Source organism: Gymnoscopelus microlampas (assembly GCF_963454915.1).
Source record: "Gymnoscopelus microlampas genome assembly, chromosome: 7".
NCBI classification, from domain to species: domain Eukaryota; kingdom Metazoa; phylum Chordata; class Actinopteri; order Myctophiformes; family Myctophidae; genus Gymnoscopelus; species Gymnoscopelus microlampas.
This window is the reverse complement of record NC_139944.1, coordinates 14,072,669-14,088,571: the sequence shown is the minus strand read 5'-3', so window position 1 is coordinate 14,088,571 and position 15,903 is coordinate 14,072,669. Positions and strand designations below refer to the sequence as shown.

Sequence of the window (15,903 nt, the reverse complement as noted above, 5' to 3'; positions counted from 1 at the left end):
ATTCTAAAACCGCCATCGAAATCCTAACCAACGTTTTCTGAAAAACTTTTTTTTTTAAACTTTATGTTGCTATATACTCTACATACAGTAGCAACAACAACCCCAAAAGGGGTTCCCGGATCAAAAGGTATAGTTACGTATAGGGGTTCCCGGTCTAAATGGATTAACACACACACACACTCACATATCACACTGTTAACACACACGCAATATAACACCCACAGTGTGTTCCTGTGAAAATATGTTATATCACTAATGATGTCTATGAATCTAATTTAGTAGCCAAATAGACACATGGCAATGATTATTCAAAACCACAATTTCAAGCCCTGCACAGAAAACATTCTATTAACAGACAGACAGACAGACAGACAGACAGACAGACAGACAGACAGACTTACCTCTATGTGTATCAGTGATTTGAAGACGGACAGGTCAAATGGCAGGTTGTTCTCCTGAATGTTGCTGCTTCCAATCGGACCTTTACTTCCTGAGATCTGACCCAAACACAACATTAAGATGATTATATCCATTCCTACATTTCTTTAGACAGTTTATATTAATATGATTTTTTTTTGCAAACCTTGAGGTATCTGAGGCGACAGGTGAAGTCCAGGATGTGACCCAGGTCTGTCTTGGCGTCTCCGCTGCAGCAGGTTGGTTTGGCCTGACGGAGCTGCTGAGACACCGAGTACAACTGGAGCGGCCGCAGCGTAAACACCTCCCCTGCTAATAACAACTGATCACCTGCACACACACACACACACACACACACACACACACACACACACACACACAGGCAAGCAGACAGACAGACAGACAGACAGGTATACAGGCAGGCAGGCAGGCAGACAGGCAGGCAGGTAGACCCATTAAGACCTCAGATGCCTTCTAAATCCTAATCATTTTCTGAAAAACCTATGTTGCTATATATATCGTTGCTGTCGGGCAAAAACCTTGTATCTCCATATTTTTACTTTTTGTGTTTTTTCGTAAATGAATGCCCTACTTGATCATACTACAGCGTCACACAAAAGCATCAAAAGTAGCCGATCCACAAGCTCGAAACGCGGTGCGAAATGCGGTGCGAAGCGTTTTGACCTTGTAGATCTGCTACTTTTGCTACTTTCGAATTTGAATCCTGAAAAATAACAGTTTTGGACAAATGAGGTTTCCACCCGACATACACGATATATATTGCTAAAATCTAAAATAATGTGTTAAAGTTACAAGCCATTTTATATGGAAATGTTCAGACCTTCCAAAAAATCAGACTTTTCGAAAATAGCCGATCTACGTCGCAATGCGACGCGTTGTCAGCTTGTAGATCGCCTATTGATGCTATTCATCATACTATGAAGAATATAGGGCTTAAGTGGTTAAAGAGATTCAAAATGAAAATATGTTTCCAGATCCCAGTGTTGTATTGTTCATTATATCTATGAACCTATTCTACAGGAGATGTCTGAATGCTGTCCAGCCCTGCTGTATCTGTGATGTGATGTTGACTGACCTCTGTGGAACAACTCCTCTGCCAACGCCGCAGTGACACCGTTTACCTCCTAAAAGACACAGACACACACAGACAAAGACACAGACAGAGACACGGATTGTGAAAGACAAACATCACCCCAGCAATGGACTGTTTGTGCCGATGTAGTAGACAGGCAAACACCTGAGGTGTCTGAATGATCAAGGCTCAGCAGAGCCTGAACAAGGACGAAAAAAACTGCATTAAATCTGTAACACCCCTTCGCACACAGCAGGGCATACAATGTCTTATTGTCCTTATGGTTTTGGACAAATCCCCTGCACATACCGTTCTTTGCATGTATGGTACTTGCACTTGTATGTATATATACTGTGTACTCCATATTATTCTACATATTCAAATAATTGCTAAATCATTCTCCTTTATATTATGTACACTCTTCATTGCTGCTAAAGGCTTTTACTTTTTCTTAAATCTGTAATATATACATACAGTATATATATTCTTCTTTCCTTTTATTTTCTTATCTCCTGTATTATCTTGTTGTTATACAGTTTAGCAAAGTCTGTGGATCATGCCACGCTAACATTTCACTGCTTACAGGTGACAAATAAACCTGTTGAACACATGCAGGTCAGCGTTTTGTTTGTCTCCTCTTTATCACCCATACATCAAGACAGTGACACACAGAGATATTCACTGACAACATCAGTCTATCCAATCAGAGGGCTAGCAATGAGAGCAATGGTTGGTTACCAGGCAGACATTGGAGCATGTGAGATAAGAGGTTTGTTTCTCAAGTTCTACCTGGGATGCACAAATCAAAAATAACTATTTATTAACTTACACATCTATCTATAAATTCCAGGATTCTCTGTATGTCTGTCTGTCCTTCACATATCTGGAGACACGTTCATGCAGTAGACTTGGTGGGTGTATTGATATACAGTACGTGTATTACGAGCTTTCCAGAATCGGCCCGGTCCAAACAGCCATTTCACTAGTACTATTAAACTTTCTTTTCTATCTTATACTATTAGAAAGCTGACTTGAATTCTTGTCATTTTTTTTTTTCTTTCATGAGCATTTAATTCGTCCATAGTTCATACGTTCAGTCTACAGTATGTGGTTGCGTTTAAACTTTGCTTTATACAGATATACAACGTTTTTACAACTATCTGTACAGATAACACTTATGACTGAAAAGACTGTCCGTGGACTGATCACCTGACCACATACAGCTCACAGAGTTTCAGTGTAATTACAGTACATTAAGCACAGTTTCTTTCAGTGTGCTTACAGTACATTTAGTAGAGTTTCAGTGTACTTACAGTACATTTAGTTCAGTTTCAGTGTACTTACATATAGGTTAAAGTGCAGGAAGCAGGACAGAGCTTTGGGAGTAACCGTGGTGAACTGAGACAACAGTGTGTGCAGATAAACTTCTAACTCTCTCTGTCTCTTCTCCACCAGACTCTTGGAGTTCTTGCCCAACATCTTCTTAGGAGGCAGGAGCTGCTTGTCCACCTTCTTCTCTGCTGTCAGCTAGAAAAAGCAAACATATGACATAACATTATACCCAGTTTAACATAATAATAATAATAATATTATCTGGGATTTATATAGCGCTTTTCTAAGTACTCAAAGACGCTTTACATGTGTGTGGGGGCCAGGGGAGAGGACAAAAAAACAACAACTTTATTAAGAAAACTCAGAAAAGCTAAAGATAAGAATGAAAAGCAATAGAACACTAAAAATAAGTCGAAATCAAAGTCAACTCGGAAAGGCTATTCGACATGTATATCTGTGTTAAATAAAAGCAGTAAGCCTCAAAAGGCTGTGGTTTACTGTTATTTTAGAACAGTTAAGGAGTGTTGCTATAGGCACAATGCAGAAAAATAACAGTTCCAAGACAGAAGGACCTGGTTGTTAAGAGTGGGGCAATTAACTGACATTGAAACCGACATTTAGAACCAATAACCAACTTAATCTGGTAGGTTAAGCGAATAATCAATAGGAACATTATTAGAGGTTTCCTGACCTTCTGGTGGAGGTCGTGGAAATCACTGTAACGATGTTTGACCGTCCATTTATGGTCTCCGTCTCTCACCTCGATGATGTACACCTGCAACAGCCAATCACAACAGAACAACTCATTAATATGTACGGACTCACAGCTGAGATAGAAAACCTGATGTAATTCTGTCTGACTGTACATTAAACTCTTTAACTGTGTTATACGTCAAATAGCTAAAATATCCGATCTACAAGCTCATAACATGTCATTAGCTTGACCATATTAAATTTGATAAAATCATGCAAATGGATGCAAAATGATTATACACCCTAAGTGCAAGATGCATCATCAACATCATTTGTTTTTAAATACAGCTACCTAAAAACAACATGTTTGTAATTTTTTGGAAACAGATACTGCATAGCTGAAGGTCAGCACAAGAAATGTACAATTTGGGTATGCCTATTTACAGGCCCCAATGGAAACAAGCCATAGTGCTTTCTTGGGTTCATCCTTTTAGCGGCCCTTGTATAAAACAGTACCTCTGGCAAACTGTTATTAATAAAGGCATTCAATCAATCAATCAGGCTATAATATTAAACATCTAAAAGTGCTTGTTAGACAAGCAATGTGATTTTGAGGAACTATAATGAAAATGTAGTAAATCATTCATTTTAAATTTAGAAAACAGCATTGTTTTTTTTTGTTTTTTTTACAATAACTGTTTAAATATATTTTCTAAAACCACAGTTTAGCAGACACAAGTGTGCGTTTCTTCTTTAGGTGTTGCATCGAAAATGGTGACCTAACACGTTCTGTAACTTAATAAGACGCTTGTAGATCAGCTATTTCTACTTCTTAAACATTTGTTTTCTAATTTATGGAATTTATTTAAAAAATATATATTTGTTCATGAAATGCTTTTGAAAAATCCTTGCATTTTTCTTTATTATTAATGAAACATGTTGATTTATTCTTGATCTTTTTTTTTTTTTTACATTAACACGTGATCCCTAAAAATATGTTTGGGAAACAGTGGTTTAGAGGAACTGTCACTTTTCAGTCACTCTCAGTTAAACGTGTAGAATTCTTATTAATATTTCATAACCAATGCATTAACGCTGTGTAAAAGCATGAACATTAACAAATCAGTAATAAAGCATGACAGAAAGAAAACATGTTGTAACCTGACCCACTGAAATGGTGAAAATTATGTCAACATTCCCCATAAGACTTCATCAAAATATTGTTACCCGGACAATAAATAACTAGTCGTGTAAAGTACTGGTTCTCAAAGTGGGGTCCGGGGACCCCCAGGGGTCCTTGAAGGAGTTCCAGGGGGTCCCCAGTTAAATTTTTTAATTTAAATTTACTCAAGTACTGTGCTGTACTTAAGTACAATTTTGAGGTATTCAATACTTGTATTCTACTCCACTACATCAAAGGCAAATATTGTGCTTTTACTCCACTACAATTATTTGAAAACTTTAGTTAGTTACTTTGCAGATACAAATTATGATATAATAAAACATGCACAAAACACTTTAGCCCTATTTTATACATAGGCTATTTGACAATAGCCGATCTACAAGCTCAAAACGCACCACATCACATCCATTGAGAGCTTGTAGATCTGCTATTTTCAAACATTTTAGTACTATTACTTTTGGTACCATCTTTTGATGCAAATGCTTTTGTACTTTTACTCAAGTAACATTTTGAACACAGCAGGCCTTTTACTAAATAGTATTTTTATATTGTGGGTATTGCTACTTTAACTTAAGTAAAACATCTGAGTACTTCTTCCATCACTGATTTAATATAATACTATAATAAAAGTATATAAACGTACGGTGTAATTTTCTACCAGCTCCGATCCAACCACAGACACTAGTTTCCTCTCCTCTGGGAAACACGCCACGGGATCCATGTCCAATCGATACACAAGCTGCTGATCACAACGATCGATCCGTCCCGAGGGTTAGTGATGATAATAATAATTATGAATCATAATGAGAAAAGGACAGGATGTTTCAGATTCATCCGTTTCCCTTTCTGTTTCTGTCCTCATCATTCCTCCATGTTTGTTGTTCTGACGTCAGCGGCAGTGTTGCCATACTTTGTGAGAGAAATAAGCAACGAGGTCTAGGAAAATAAGCCCAAAAGAAGCAACTTTAGGCCACATGAGCACTTTATTGGCTTTTTGAAAATAGCAGATCTACAAGGTCACAACGCGTCACATCTTGCAATAACGTGTGGAATATTTGGAATATTCTTTGAAGCATTGTAACAACACAAATGCTCCCCTGCCCCTGAGGCACAAAACATTTTCATTAAAATATTTGAGAACCACTGGTTTAAATAATAATAATACAAATTTGGAAGCAAGCCTAAATAAGCAAGTACAATTTAGAAACAAGCCCAAAAACCCGTAATCCGCAACTACCAATATTTACAAGCTTTACAACTTTACAGAAAAACAAGCCAAAGGTTGCTTAAAATAACCAGACATGGCAACCCTTGTCAGCGGTCAGTCAGTCAGCAGCTCGTTCAAAGCGGACCAATCTTTATTCAGCTCTGCAGTGCTGAACAGTCACACACACACACACACACACACACACACACACACACACACACACACACACACACACACACACACACACACACACACACACACAATTCAATTCAGTTCAAAGGAGGGGATTTATTATTGTCATGAGAAAACATATACGTTTACATTGTCAAAGCAAGTGTCAAAATATACAAAAAAAAACAATTTAAGACTAGAAAAAGTGCTCCTGCTGTGGCGGAACAAGTCAAAGCCAGGCTGGTGTTCCGGTAGGCAGAGCGCAGGAACAGGCCCCGTCTTGTGGAGTGGATGATGAAGCCAAACGAAATATGCACCTAATTTGGACAGTTTAGATTTTTTTTTGCCTGGTCCATCTTTCTCTTTGTCTTCACGTTTTAAGCTACATTTTTGTAGCCTCTATAATTCCGTTCATGATGTGTTGTCACTCACTGCTGCACCGTGCAACAGAATCTGCATTCACACCATTCACACACGTTTGGCAAATTGACGATGATGACATAGAAGGAATTGCCTTTTTTTTGGCAGCTGTTGGTGACGATTTTACCCAAAATGTAAGGCGGGTCTGATGATAATTATTTAAATGTGGCCCCGGCCCCAAGACCTAACAAAATAAAGGTGTGTGATTGTGATGGCCAGGCCCCTGAAGCCCTGAAGCCCAGGGCCCGAGGTGGAAAGACTGGTGATGCGAGGTTAGGCCTCCCCAGACCAGACGCCTGCCCCTGAAGTGCTCCTCAGAGCACAGGTCTCCGCCAGGTCAGGTAGGTTATTGTGGGCCAGCATTGTTTGGAATTCGGTAATCAGAATGGAATTTAAAAAATCGGACCTATCCATCTTGATCACTTGACTATTCGGTTCTTCAGTCTGACGTAATTTTGTAGTCCGACGTCACGTCCGGGTCCAAAAGGAACCAGCGCCTTCCACTCTTCATTGTAAACAAACATGTTGGAACCCGTAAATCTTTTTACAATAACCTCCTTTTTCAGAAATGAACCATTGAGGGTTAATAAGGGTCTTAATGCTAATATCATAGACAGTAAAAAGTAGGCTAATATATATATTTATATTTGTATTTATTTATTATTATTATTATTATTAACATTATAATATATACAGTATTTTTTATATTTATTTATATATATATATTTATATATAGATGTATATAAAAAAAACGATTTCCTCTTGATTGATTGATGTACTTTATTTAGTAAGACATGAGAACAACAGTACATGGAAGTACAAATTCACAATACAAGGTCTACTAAATGATGTTGATTTGCAAATGTTCATGTGGCATTTCTTCCTCGGCCTAGTGGGAATGTGCGTGCAAAATTTGAGGAGGCTGTGTTCATGATTTGAGGCATTTTGTTCAAATCAAAACGGACCATTCCTGCAAACTTTGCAAGCCAATCTTAGCAAATCAGGATGGAATATGAAAAATCTGATTACCAGTTTTGTTTAATGACTATAGAGAAACTGTGTACAGATTTGCGTGATGTTTGGACACAATCTGTAGGAGTACTGTAAAAAAAATGTTTTGCAAAAATTGGCCTCCTGGTGGCGCTATAACAGGCCCATGTGAAGAATTTGGGGTAGAGGTTCTGCTCTGGCATCCAGGGAGTGTGTGTGCACAGTTTCACTGCGATCAAGCCGACGGTGCCGGAGATTAGCTGTTCTTTTTTTCTGAATGACTCTGCTACCCCCAAAAAAGAATAATAATGTCAATTTGACACAAACAAACATGGCGATGGCATCTTACACACAGTTTCCAAACTTGCTAATAAAGTATTCAATCAATCAATCAATCAATCAATCAATCAAATATCTGTCTGTCTGTCTGTCTGTATTCTACTGTCTACTGCTCCATGGCTTAATCTGTTGTATGTTTCAGTTGCATTGTAAGTATGTAGCCTATGATGTGTGTCTATGTCCTATGTACGATATATGTATGTCTAAGTATGTCCACAATATGTCTGTCTATGTATGCAACTATGTGGGGAGTGCCAATGTCAGATGTGATCTGCACCAATCTGTGTACACAGTAAAAGTGTGTCTTATTACACAATAACATTCAGGATTATACCATGTATGAACCACATATAGGTTAGTGGGATATACTTAGCTGTGATTGGTATTTCAGTAAGTGTGTCATTGTTACATTGTTGAGCGGTATTACATGCAGTGTTACAGATGGATGACATAATGGTGCCATTTGTCACAACGGATCATGTTTCCATCCAACAGCACTGAAAACAACAACGGGAGCAACCATTCAGGTAGGAGGAGGGGGGAGCAATGTCTGTAACCACATGCATCTCTTTTCTAGGCGCATTAGAAAAGAATCTCAATCTGATCTGCAATCTCACAATGAGTTGCATTGCAACGCGATGTGAGCTTGTAGATCTGCTATTTTCGGGTAAGAGATTTGGTGTAGAGAGACAATAGGAGGGGGGCCTAGTGTAGACAACCCGGGGACTCTGGTCAACTACATGGGTTAAAACTAGATTTGTGAATCAATGTTTTACAAATTTGACAATATACAACAATAGAATAGTGAAAAAAACAGGAAAATAAGAATAATCTGCATATTTACTGCAGTTTTCAACCACTAAATTCTATATACAATCAAATCAATATACATAAAAATACTCAATTATATCATCTGTATGTCACTGGGTTTTCGAAAAAGAAAAAAGAGACGACAAGACAGGGTCTATAACGGCATGGCTCCAATGTGGATTTATTTCCATTATAAAAAATTACATTTTCTTTTTTTAAATACGTAGAAAGAAATTGTGGAGATACTTCCTCGATCTACTGGCAGTGTGCACAAGAAATTTGACACGGGTCGGTTCAGCACTTTGCAAGATTAGCTCCGGACACACAGACACACACACTGACCCTCTTACAGATGGCTAGCCTCCTGCAGAGGGCATTCCGTAAAAATGTGTGGTGTTACCTCCTCTGCCTACTGGCAGTGTGCACAAGACATTTGCTGCTGATTGGTCCAGGGGTTTGAGAGATTATCCCCAGACACACACACACACACCCACACGCACACGCACACGCACACACACACACACACACACACACACACACACACACACACACACACACACACACACACACACACACACACACACACACACACACACACACACACACACACACACACACAGAAGAGAGAGAGACTCACAGACTCAGACCCATTTTGTGTACAGCTAGGCTCGGGTCCTTCAGAGCCAGTGAGCCACACCATAAAAACTGCTGTAAAGACTGAACACCCCTACATGACAGCAATGGAATGGACCATTCCAACTCCATCTTAAACCTGTGTAAATGTCAACCGTGATGTCGACTGAAAACCCCCACATGAAAACAGTGGAATGGAACATTCCAGCTCCATATAACACTGTGTAACCGTCAGTAATCTCAGTTTTGTTTGTTGGTAGTGAGACAGAAGGAGCTTATTTTAGATCTAGACACATTAAAAAACAGGTTTGAGTCAGTCAGAAGAGGCTAAAACAAACACAACCGCGCCCCTTTTACGATACAAACACCGCAGAGAGCAATCTTATCTTATTTGTAGTATTTTTTTCCAGAAAAGGCACCAGAAGATATATAGCAGCAGACATAAGAGGGTGTGTGAGAGCTTGGAATAAAGCTGCTTTAAGGGCCGAGCAGACAAGGGGGGAGCTAGAGCAGGATATGTGCTGTCAAAGGCCTGTGGTGACGAAAAAAACCCACAGGACAGTAAAAAGGTAGACTCGGACGGGGGTTCGGGGGCGTATCCGTGACCCCCTTGATCCCTGAATTCAGCCCCCGAACAACAGAGTTGAATTAATTCTTTGTTCCCGGAGTAGGAGCATGTGAAGACAGCCAGGGGCCAATGGTGTCAGAGGAAGAAGATATTATGTGTGGCAAGTCCATGCTATGCCACTGGCAGCCTGGTGGCAGACAGCACCAGCTGCAGCCACAATGGAACCAGAGAGGAACCAGTAAGAAATGGTACAAGGCTGTCAGGGGACGGCAGCAGGCCCCAGGGGCCAGTCGTGGGAGGAAGAGAGGACAGCGCAGCAACCAGCACCAGCATCCCCACTCCTACCATCATCATCATCCTCATCATCATCATCATCAGCCCAGACACTTCCCCGGCAGTGGGGCAGGGCGCTCCCTCCGGCCCTTCAACGTGAAGGGGAACCGGGCAGCGAGAGGCATGCGGGCCCCGAGGAACACCAACCAGTTCCTGATGGCCGAGAAGTACCAGCTCATGAAGATGCGTTCGGACTCACTGGGGACCGACAGCGGCTCCGACTGCGAGCTGGAGCTGACGGACATGGACTCTTACCTGCGCGTCCTGGAGAACGCCAGGGGCGCCCTGCCGGATGACAACTCCGGTCTGGAGCACCACTACTCCCCCTCCAGGTGGTCGCCCCGCGGTCCGGTCCGCGTTTTCACCGTGCAGGCGTCAAACATACTGTCCCTCAAGGAAGCCTGGTGTCCCCAGGAGGACAGCATGCAGTATTTCCCCTCTGAGGACGATGTCCTCCAGAGTGAACAGTTCATGCAGAAGGACTTTAATGACTTCTGTGACACTTTGACGGACTACACTGCCTGAAAACATCATGTTGTAACTTCTGGAAGTGTTTGTTTGTTTGTTTTTCTAGGCATTGTTTTCTTACGGTGAAGATGCATTCCAACAATGACACGAGGTAAGACTTTAAATCAGAGGCCATTAATGACTGGAAAAGATAAAAATATGATAGCCTACTACAGTACAATAACTCGTTATTATGTAATAATGACTGGTAAATTACTCGATTTTACACAACTTAACAAGTCAACAACTTGATTTCCCCCTCTGGGATCAATAAAGGTCTATCTATCTATCGACCTATGTTGTTTTCACTTCTTTCTTTTTTTAGATTAGTTTTGTAAACAGAGAGACAGGAAGGGTGGGAGGGAGGGAGGGGGGGGGGGTGTGACATGCAGCAAAGAGCTTTTGGTCGGATTCAAACCCTTGCCAGCTGCAGGAAGGCTGGTCCTAGTATGTACATGTATGCACTCTTCAATGATCCAAGGGGGGGGGGGGGGGGGGGGCGTAACCCAACCCCCCCCCCCCCCCCACTCTCTCTTTTTTTTCTCTCCTTATTTTCCACATCTGACCAGCAACTGTATTTTAATTGTGTTTTATTACTTGGTAAAATAAAGTAACTGCAGGAAGTCATTTATTATAGTATGATAACTGGTTATTGCATGTCATTGCTGTCGAGCAGGAAAACCTTGTATCTCCATAATATTTCAACTTTTTATGTTTTTTCATAAATGAATGCACTACTTCGTCGTATTGCCTATATGTACAGGCTCACAGCTTGTAGATCGGCTATTTTCACTATTTTAAAATGTTTTTAAAATAATAATAAAAAAGGAACAGTTTTGGACATACAAGGTTTCCACCAGACAGCAATTATGTATTTACAATTATGTAATTAAAGGTGCTATACTTTGTCAGTTGTGTTTTAATGGCCTCTCATTTAAAGAGGTGTTTTTGACATGTACAGGTACATATAGCGGTGAGGAGCACAGAGCAGTGTTGCTACGGTGTCATTTTGTTGGAGTGTGTGTGTTGTGTAAAATGGTGGTCTGTTGATGTTTCATGCAGAGGAGGTGGGCCGGGCTGTGGGAGTGAGCCACAATAGCCAATCAGCATCCAGTTGGTTGGTCTAGGCTGCAGGTGATTGGTTGATATTATCTGTCATTACAAGAGCTTTTGTGATGAGGGGAAAAAAGAAAAGCAACAAATAAATTCTTGTGATGATAACTTGTCTCATTCTCAGTGCATTCTTATGTGTGTGTTTCTAGAAATGACTTTCAGAATAAAAGTGAGTTGATTAAAGGAAGCATAGGGGATTTTATTTTATAAATAAACGCCTTTTTATGTAAAAAAGAAAAAAACAAGAATATGGAAGCTGAAGTAAAACCATAACCATTATCGGTCAACACCCATAAGCCTCTATGTGTGTGTGTGTGTGTGTGTGTGTGTGTGTGTGTGTGTGTGTGTGTGTGTGTGTGTGTGTGTGTGTGTGTGTGTGTGTGTGTGTGTGTGTGTGTGTGTGTGTGTGTGTGTGTGTGTGTGTGTGTGTGTGTGTGTGTGTGTGTGTGTGTGTGTGTGTGTGTGTGTGTGTGCAGAGGCCCAGGCTCTAGGCACACAGAACATAATTTTAACCCTTTGTGTCCTAAACCTGATATTTTTACACCATGGGCTCTAGTAGTCTAGCGTCTATTTAGCAGGTCTGTCTGTCTGTCTGTCTGTCTGTCTGTCGTCCGTCCGAAGCCAATCTGACAAACCACTTGACCAATCTGCCAAATTTCGTGCGCACGCTGCCATTAGGTCAATTTAGTACATATATTAAGCATATACGGTATGTTTTATATTTTGTAAAATATCTTTAAATATATTTATTTTAATTGTAAGGAAATCATTCCCACATTTGGAGTTGGTTGATTTCATCGATATGCCGGAAATAAATTATTAAAGCTATTTGCACGCATCTGTTTTTGTGGGGGGTTTTGTTTTGTTTTTCGTGTTTTAGTGTTTTAATGTGAATATTTCTCACATTTGGTAAATTCATAATCTTGCCTTCTATTACTAATCTTCTGATTTGACTGAAGTCCATTGGTTGAATGGTTTTCAAGATATGCAAAGGACGGACACACAAAGACACACAGAGATTTGCATAATTTATAGTTACTACTACTTCTACTACTACTGCTACTATTATTGCTACTAATAATAATACCTGAAATTCATAAAGCACTTTTCTAAATACTCAAACGTCGCTTTGTATAATAAGTGTGTGTGGGGGCGGAGGGCTGGTACTACTAGACTGTACTACTACTTATATTACTACTCTTCACACTGCTGCAAACATATTTGATGGGATGTAGGCTATATAGATCCAAATCTTGTTTTAAAAATAATAATTTCAAACTTTATTGATGTAGCGCCTTTCAAAACAGAGGGACAAAGTACTTGGAGTGCAGGATGTGGTAACAGCCATCTGCTTCTCCATATTTGGGCCCATGCTGCCTGTCATTGACTACTGATGTACAACTACTTTGTTGTTACGACATATAGTGAAAATATTAGATGTACTAGCTTTCAACGCGACGCGTTAGGAACTTATCTGCTATTCTGCCGAAGGTTTACCTATTTTTGCCAAATGTTTGCCTATTTTTGCCAACTGTTCATCTATTTTTGCCTACGGTTCACCTTGATCATGCCATTAATAGTGACGCTACGGCTCATGTGGTTAAGTAATAATCACATTCACACACCGCCGATTGTGGAGGCCACTATGCGAGGCACCAATGGCTTCAGTGTCTTGCTCAATGAGACCTCGATACAAAGCCAGAAGGAGCCGGGGGATCGAACCAGGAACCTTACGGTTCCCAGATGCCACTGTACTTCCTGAGCCACTGTTACAGGTCTTTCCAGAGTCCAGGGACTGCCGACTTCAGTGTAAAGTTAAACTGTGGTCAGAAGGACCCTGCCTGCACTTCACTCACTGCTGTTACCAGTAATAATCAGTCAAATCTTCAAATGGATTCCAAAACTAACAGGAAGTCAATGTAAAGACACTAACAGTCTCCTAACAGAAATACTTCTCCGTTTGGAACACCAGACTGGTTTCTAGTCAACACCGTCTTGGAAGTCCCTGCATGCGTGCGTGTGTGCGTGCGTGTGTGCGTGTGTGTGTGTGTGTGTGCGTGTGTGCATGTGCGTGTGTGTGTGAGTGCCTGGCTTGTGGTTCAACTTTCAGTGGCCATGTTTTCTTGCCAACTGCATGTTTGTGCTGCGTCCTGACTCCTCATTGGCTGGTTAGTGTACAGCCCTGGTCAAAGTTTCCGCCCCTCTGAGCAGACAGTTGTACTTTTCCACTCCTCCTCTCTCCTCTTCATTCCTCCTCTCCTTTATGCTCTCTCCTTTCCTCTCCTCTCGCCTCCTCTCCTCTGTGCTCTCTTCTCCTCTCCTCTGAGCTCTCGTCTCCTTTCCTCTACCCTCCCTTTGTCCCTCCCACCCTTCCCCCACTGTTTCTCCAACTACTCACCCATGAAGTATTCACAGGTTTGCTCTGCCAATACCCCCCCCCCCCCCCCCCCCACTCACACACACACACACACACACACACACACACACACACACACACACACACACAGTTTGCAATGTTTTCATACTTAGCATTAGCACAGCTAGCTCCCTATAACAGGCCTACCAGAGTCTAGAACACATCGACATTACACAGGAAATATGTGGTTAGGAGTTATGAGACTAGGTGGTTAGAAGGCTAGGTGCTTAGGAGACTATGGGTCCTATCTTTCACCCAGCGCAAATTGATGCAAAGTGCAGTGCAATATAGTTTACACAGGGGAAGGCAACTTTAGGCACGGGTGAGGGTAATCACTGGCACACTGGCATAAGAGAAAGGATTATATATTTTTCTTTCAAAGATCAAGCAGACAAGGCAGAGTCAATAAAACGTGATGTGTCCAGGTATCTATGTGACCTCTGAACTCTGACTGAAGAATAAGCTGGGGTGGGAGTCTGGGAGATACCGTAGGTGGGGGTTATTCCTCTGAGTCTAATGATCATTACAATGTCCTGAAAGAAAATGGTTGTGTGAATATGGACAGCCAAAATTAAAAGAATCATAATTATTATTGTTGATATGGCACACTGACTATCAAGAAAATTAAAAACATGGCACTTCATGTCAAAAAGGTTGCCGACCCCTAAGTGGTGCCCCATTGTCCTGCAGGTCTAGTAGTACACTGGTTCCCAAACTTTTTCAGCTGAGACTCAAAGATACATTTGGTGTCTTACCGGGACCCAAAATGTACACATTTGTTTGCACTATTTAATAGATCAGCTATGTTCACAATTTATTTATTTAATATTCTTTAATGGATATTTCTATTTCATTTTTTTGAAATTGGAAAGAAAAAATTCAAGTTTTCTTTAAATTGAAAGTTGTTGTAGGAAATAAAAAAATAAAAGGCATATTATTTGCCCCTTATTCAGTCCCTCAGCCCAGTATTTCTCTGCTATTTAAAGAGCACATTAGATAGTAGACTGACTTACCTGTACAGGCGGGTTCACAACGTGTGTACACATTGCTTGCAATTACAATTAATCTGAATTGAACCCAGCACTCATGTTCAACATGGTGACATAACATTGCTGAGAGACAAAAATAGATCTACAAGCTCACAACTTGCAACGCAACATGTTGTGAGCTTGTAGATTGGCTATTTTGGCTATTTTTGAAATAGGGTTTAAGTGGTAACTTATTTTTTGCCAACCTCTATTAGTAATTTTTAATAGAATTACGCGCCTCTGATCCATGTTTTGCATCAGGCGAGTGCCCATTGGCACAAAACAATTTGCTGTGCTGGTAGGCACCAAAAACGAAAATCTTTTTTCCTAAAATTTGTGTTTAGATTTTTGCTCAGAAACGTTTAAAAGATCTGCTGTGCATGGAGACAAAGGCGGTGAGAAGAGAGAGAAGGAGATTTAAAAAAAAAAAAAAGGAAGTATCCTACAATTTATTACTGATTCAAATACGTACCTCTCATCATGTGATGATTATGTTTAGAGTTAATCAATAGCCTTCTGTCTTTCTTTATCTGTCTCTGCTGTGCTCAGCATAAAGCACTAACGTGCAGCTCATCATCAAACTTGGGGCTCCAACGCACGCACAGAAACAGATACTAGGATGCTGCATCCCTAACTGGTGGTCTAGGGTC

General features: G+C 40.6%; 2 protein-coding genes across 3 annotated transcripts in view; one reads left to right on the top strand and one right to left on the bottom strand.

The window, feature by feature from the left end:
* Window positions 1-5,585, bottom strand: part of nisch (nischarin) — a 30,089-nt gene extending 24,504 nt beyond the window's left edge. For both annotated transcript variants that reach the window (XM_084062730.1, XM_084062731.1), the window contains exons 1-6: window positions 5,362-5,585; window positions 3,534-3,617; window positions 2,855-3,037; window positions 1,514-1,562; window positions 584-747; window positions 402-497 (exon numbers count right to left, since the gene is read on the bottom strand). In XM_084062730.1, the coding sequence (XP_083918856.1) occupies window positions 402-497; window positions 584-747; window positions 1,514-1,562; window positions 2,855-3,037; window positions 3,534-3,617; window positions 5,362-5,439 (654 nt within the window). In that variant the 5' untranslated portion in view covers window positions 5,440-5,585. The remainder of the gene's footprint in view (window positions 1-401; window positions 498-583; window positions 748-1,513; window positions 1,563-2,854; window positions 3,038-3,533; window positions 3,618-5,361) is intronic.
* Window positions 5,586-9,524: 3,939 nt separating this feature from the next.
* Window positions 9,525-11,917, top strand: LOC311049802 (uncharacterized protein). The gene has a single exon (XM_084063653.1). The coding sequence runs from the start codon at window positions 9,986-9,988 to the stop codon at window positions 10,712-10,714; it is 729 nt and encodes a 242-aa protein (XP_083919779.1). The 5' UTR covers window positions 9,525-9,985; the 3' UTR covers window positions 10,715-11,917.
* Window positions 11,918-15,903: the final 3,986 nt, after the last annotated feature.

Bases quoted from the DNA above. Each gene is read 5' to 3' on its own strand.
- LOC311049802 (XM_084063653.1), top strand. From the start codon at position 9,986: ATGGTGTCAGAGGAAGAAGATATTATGTGTGGCAAGTCCATGCTATGC.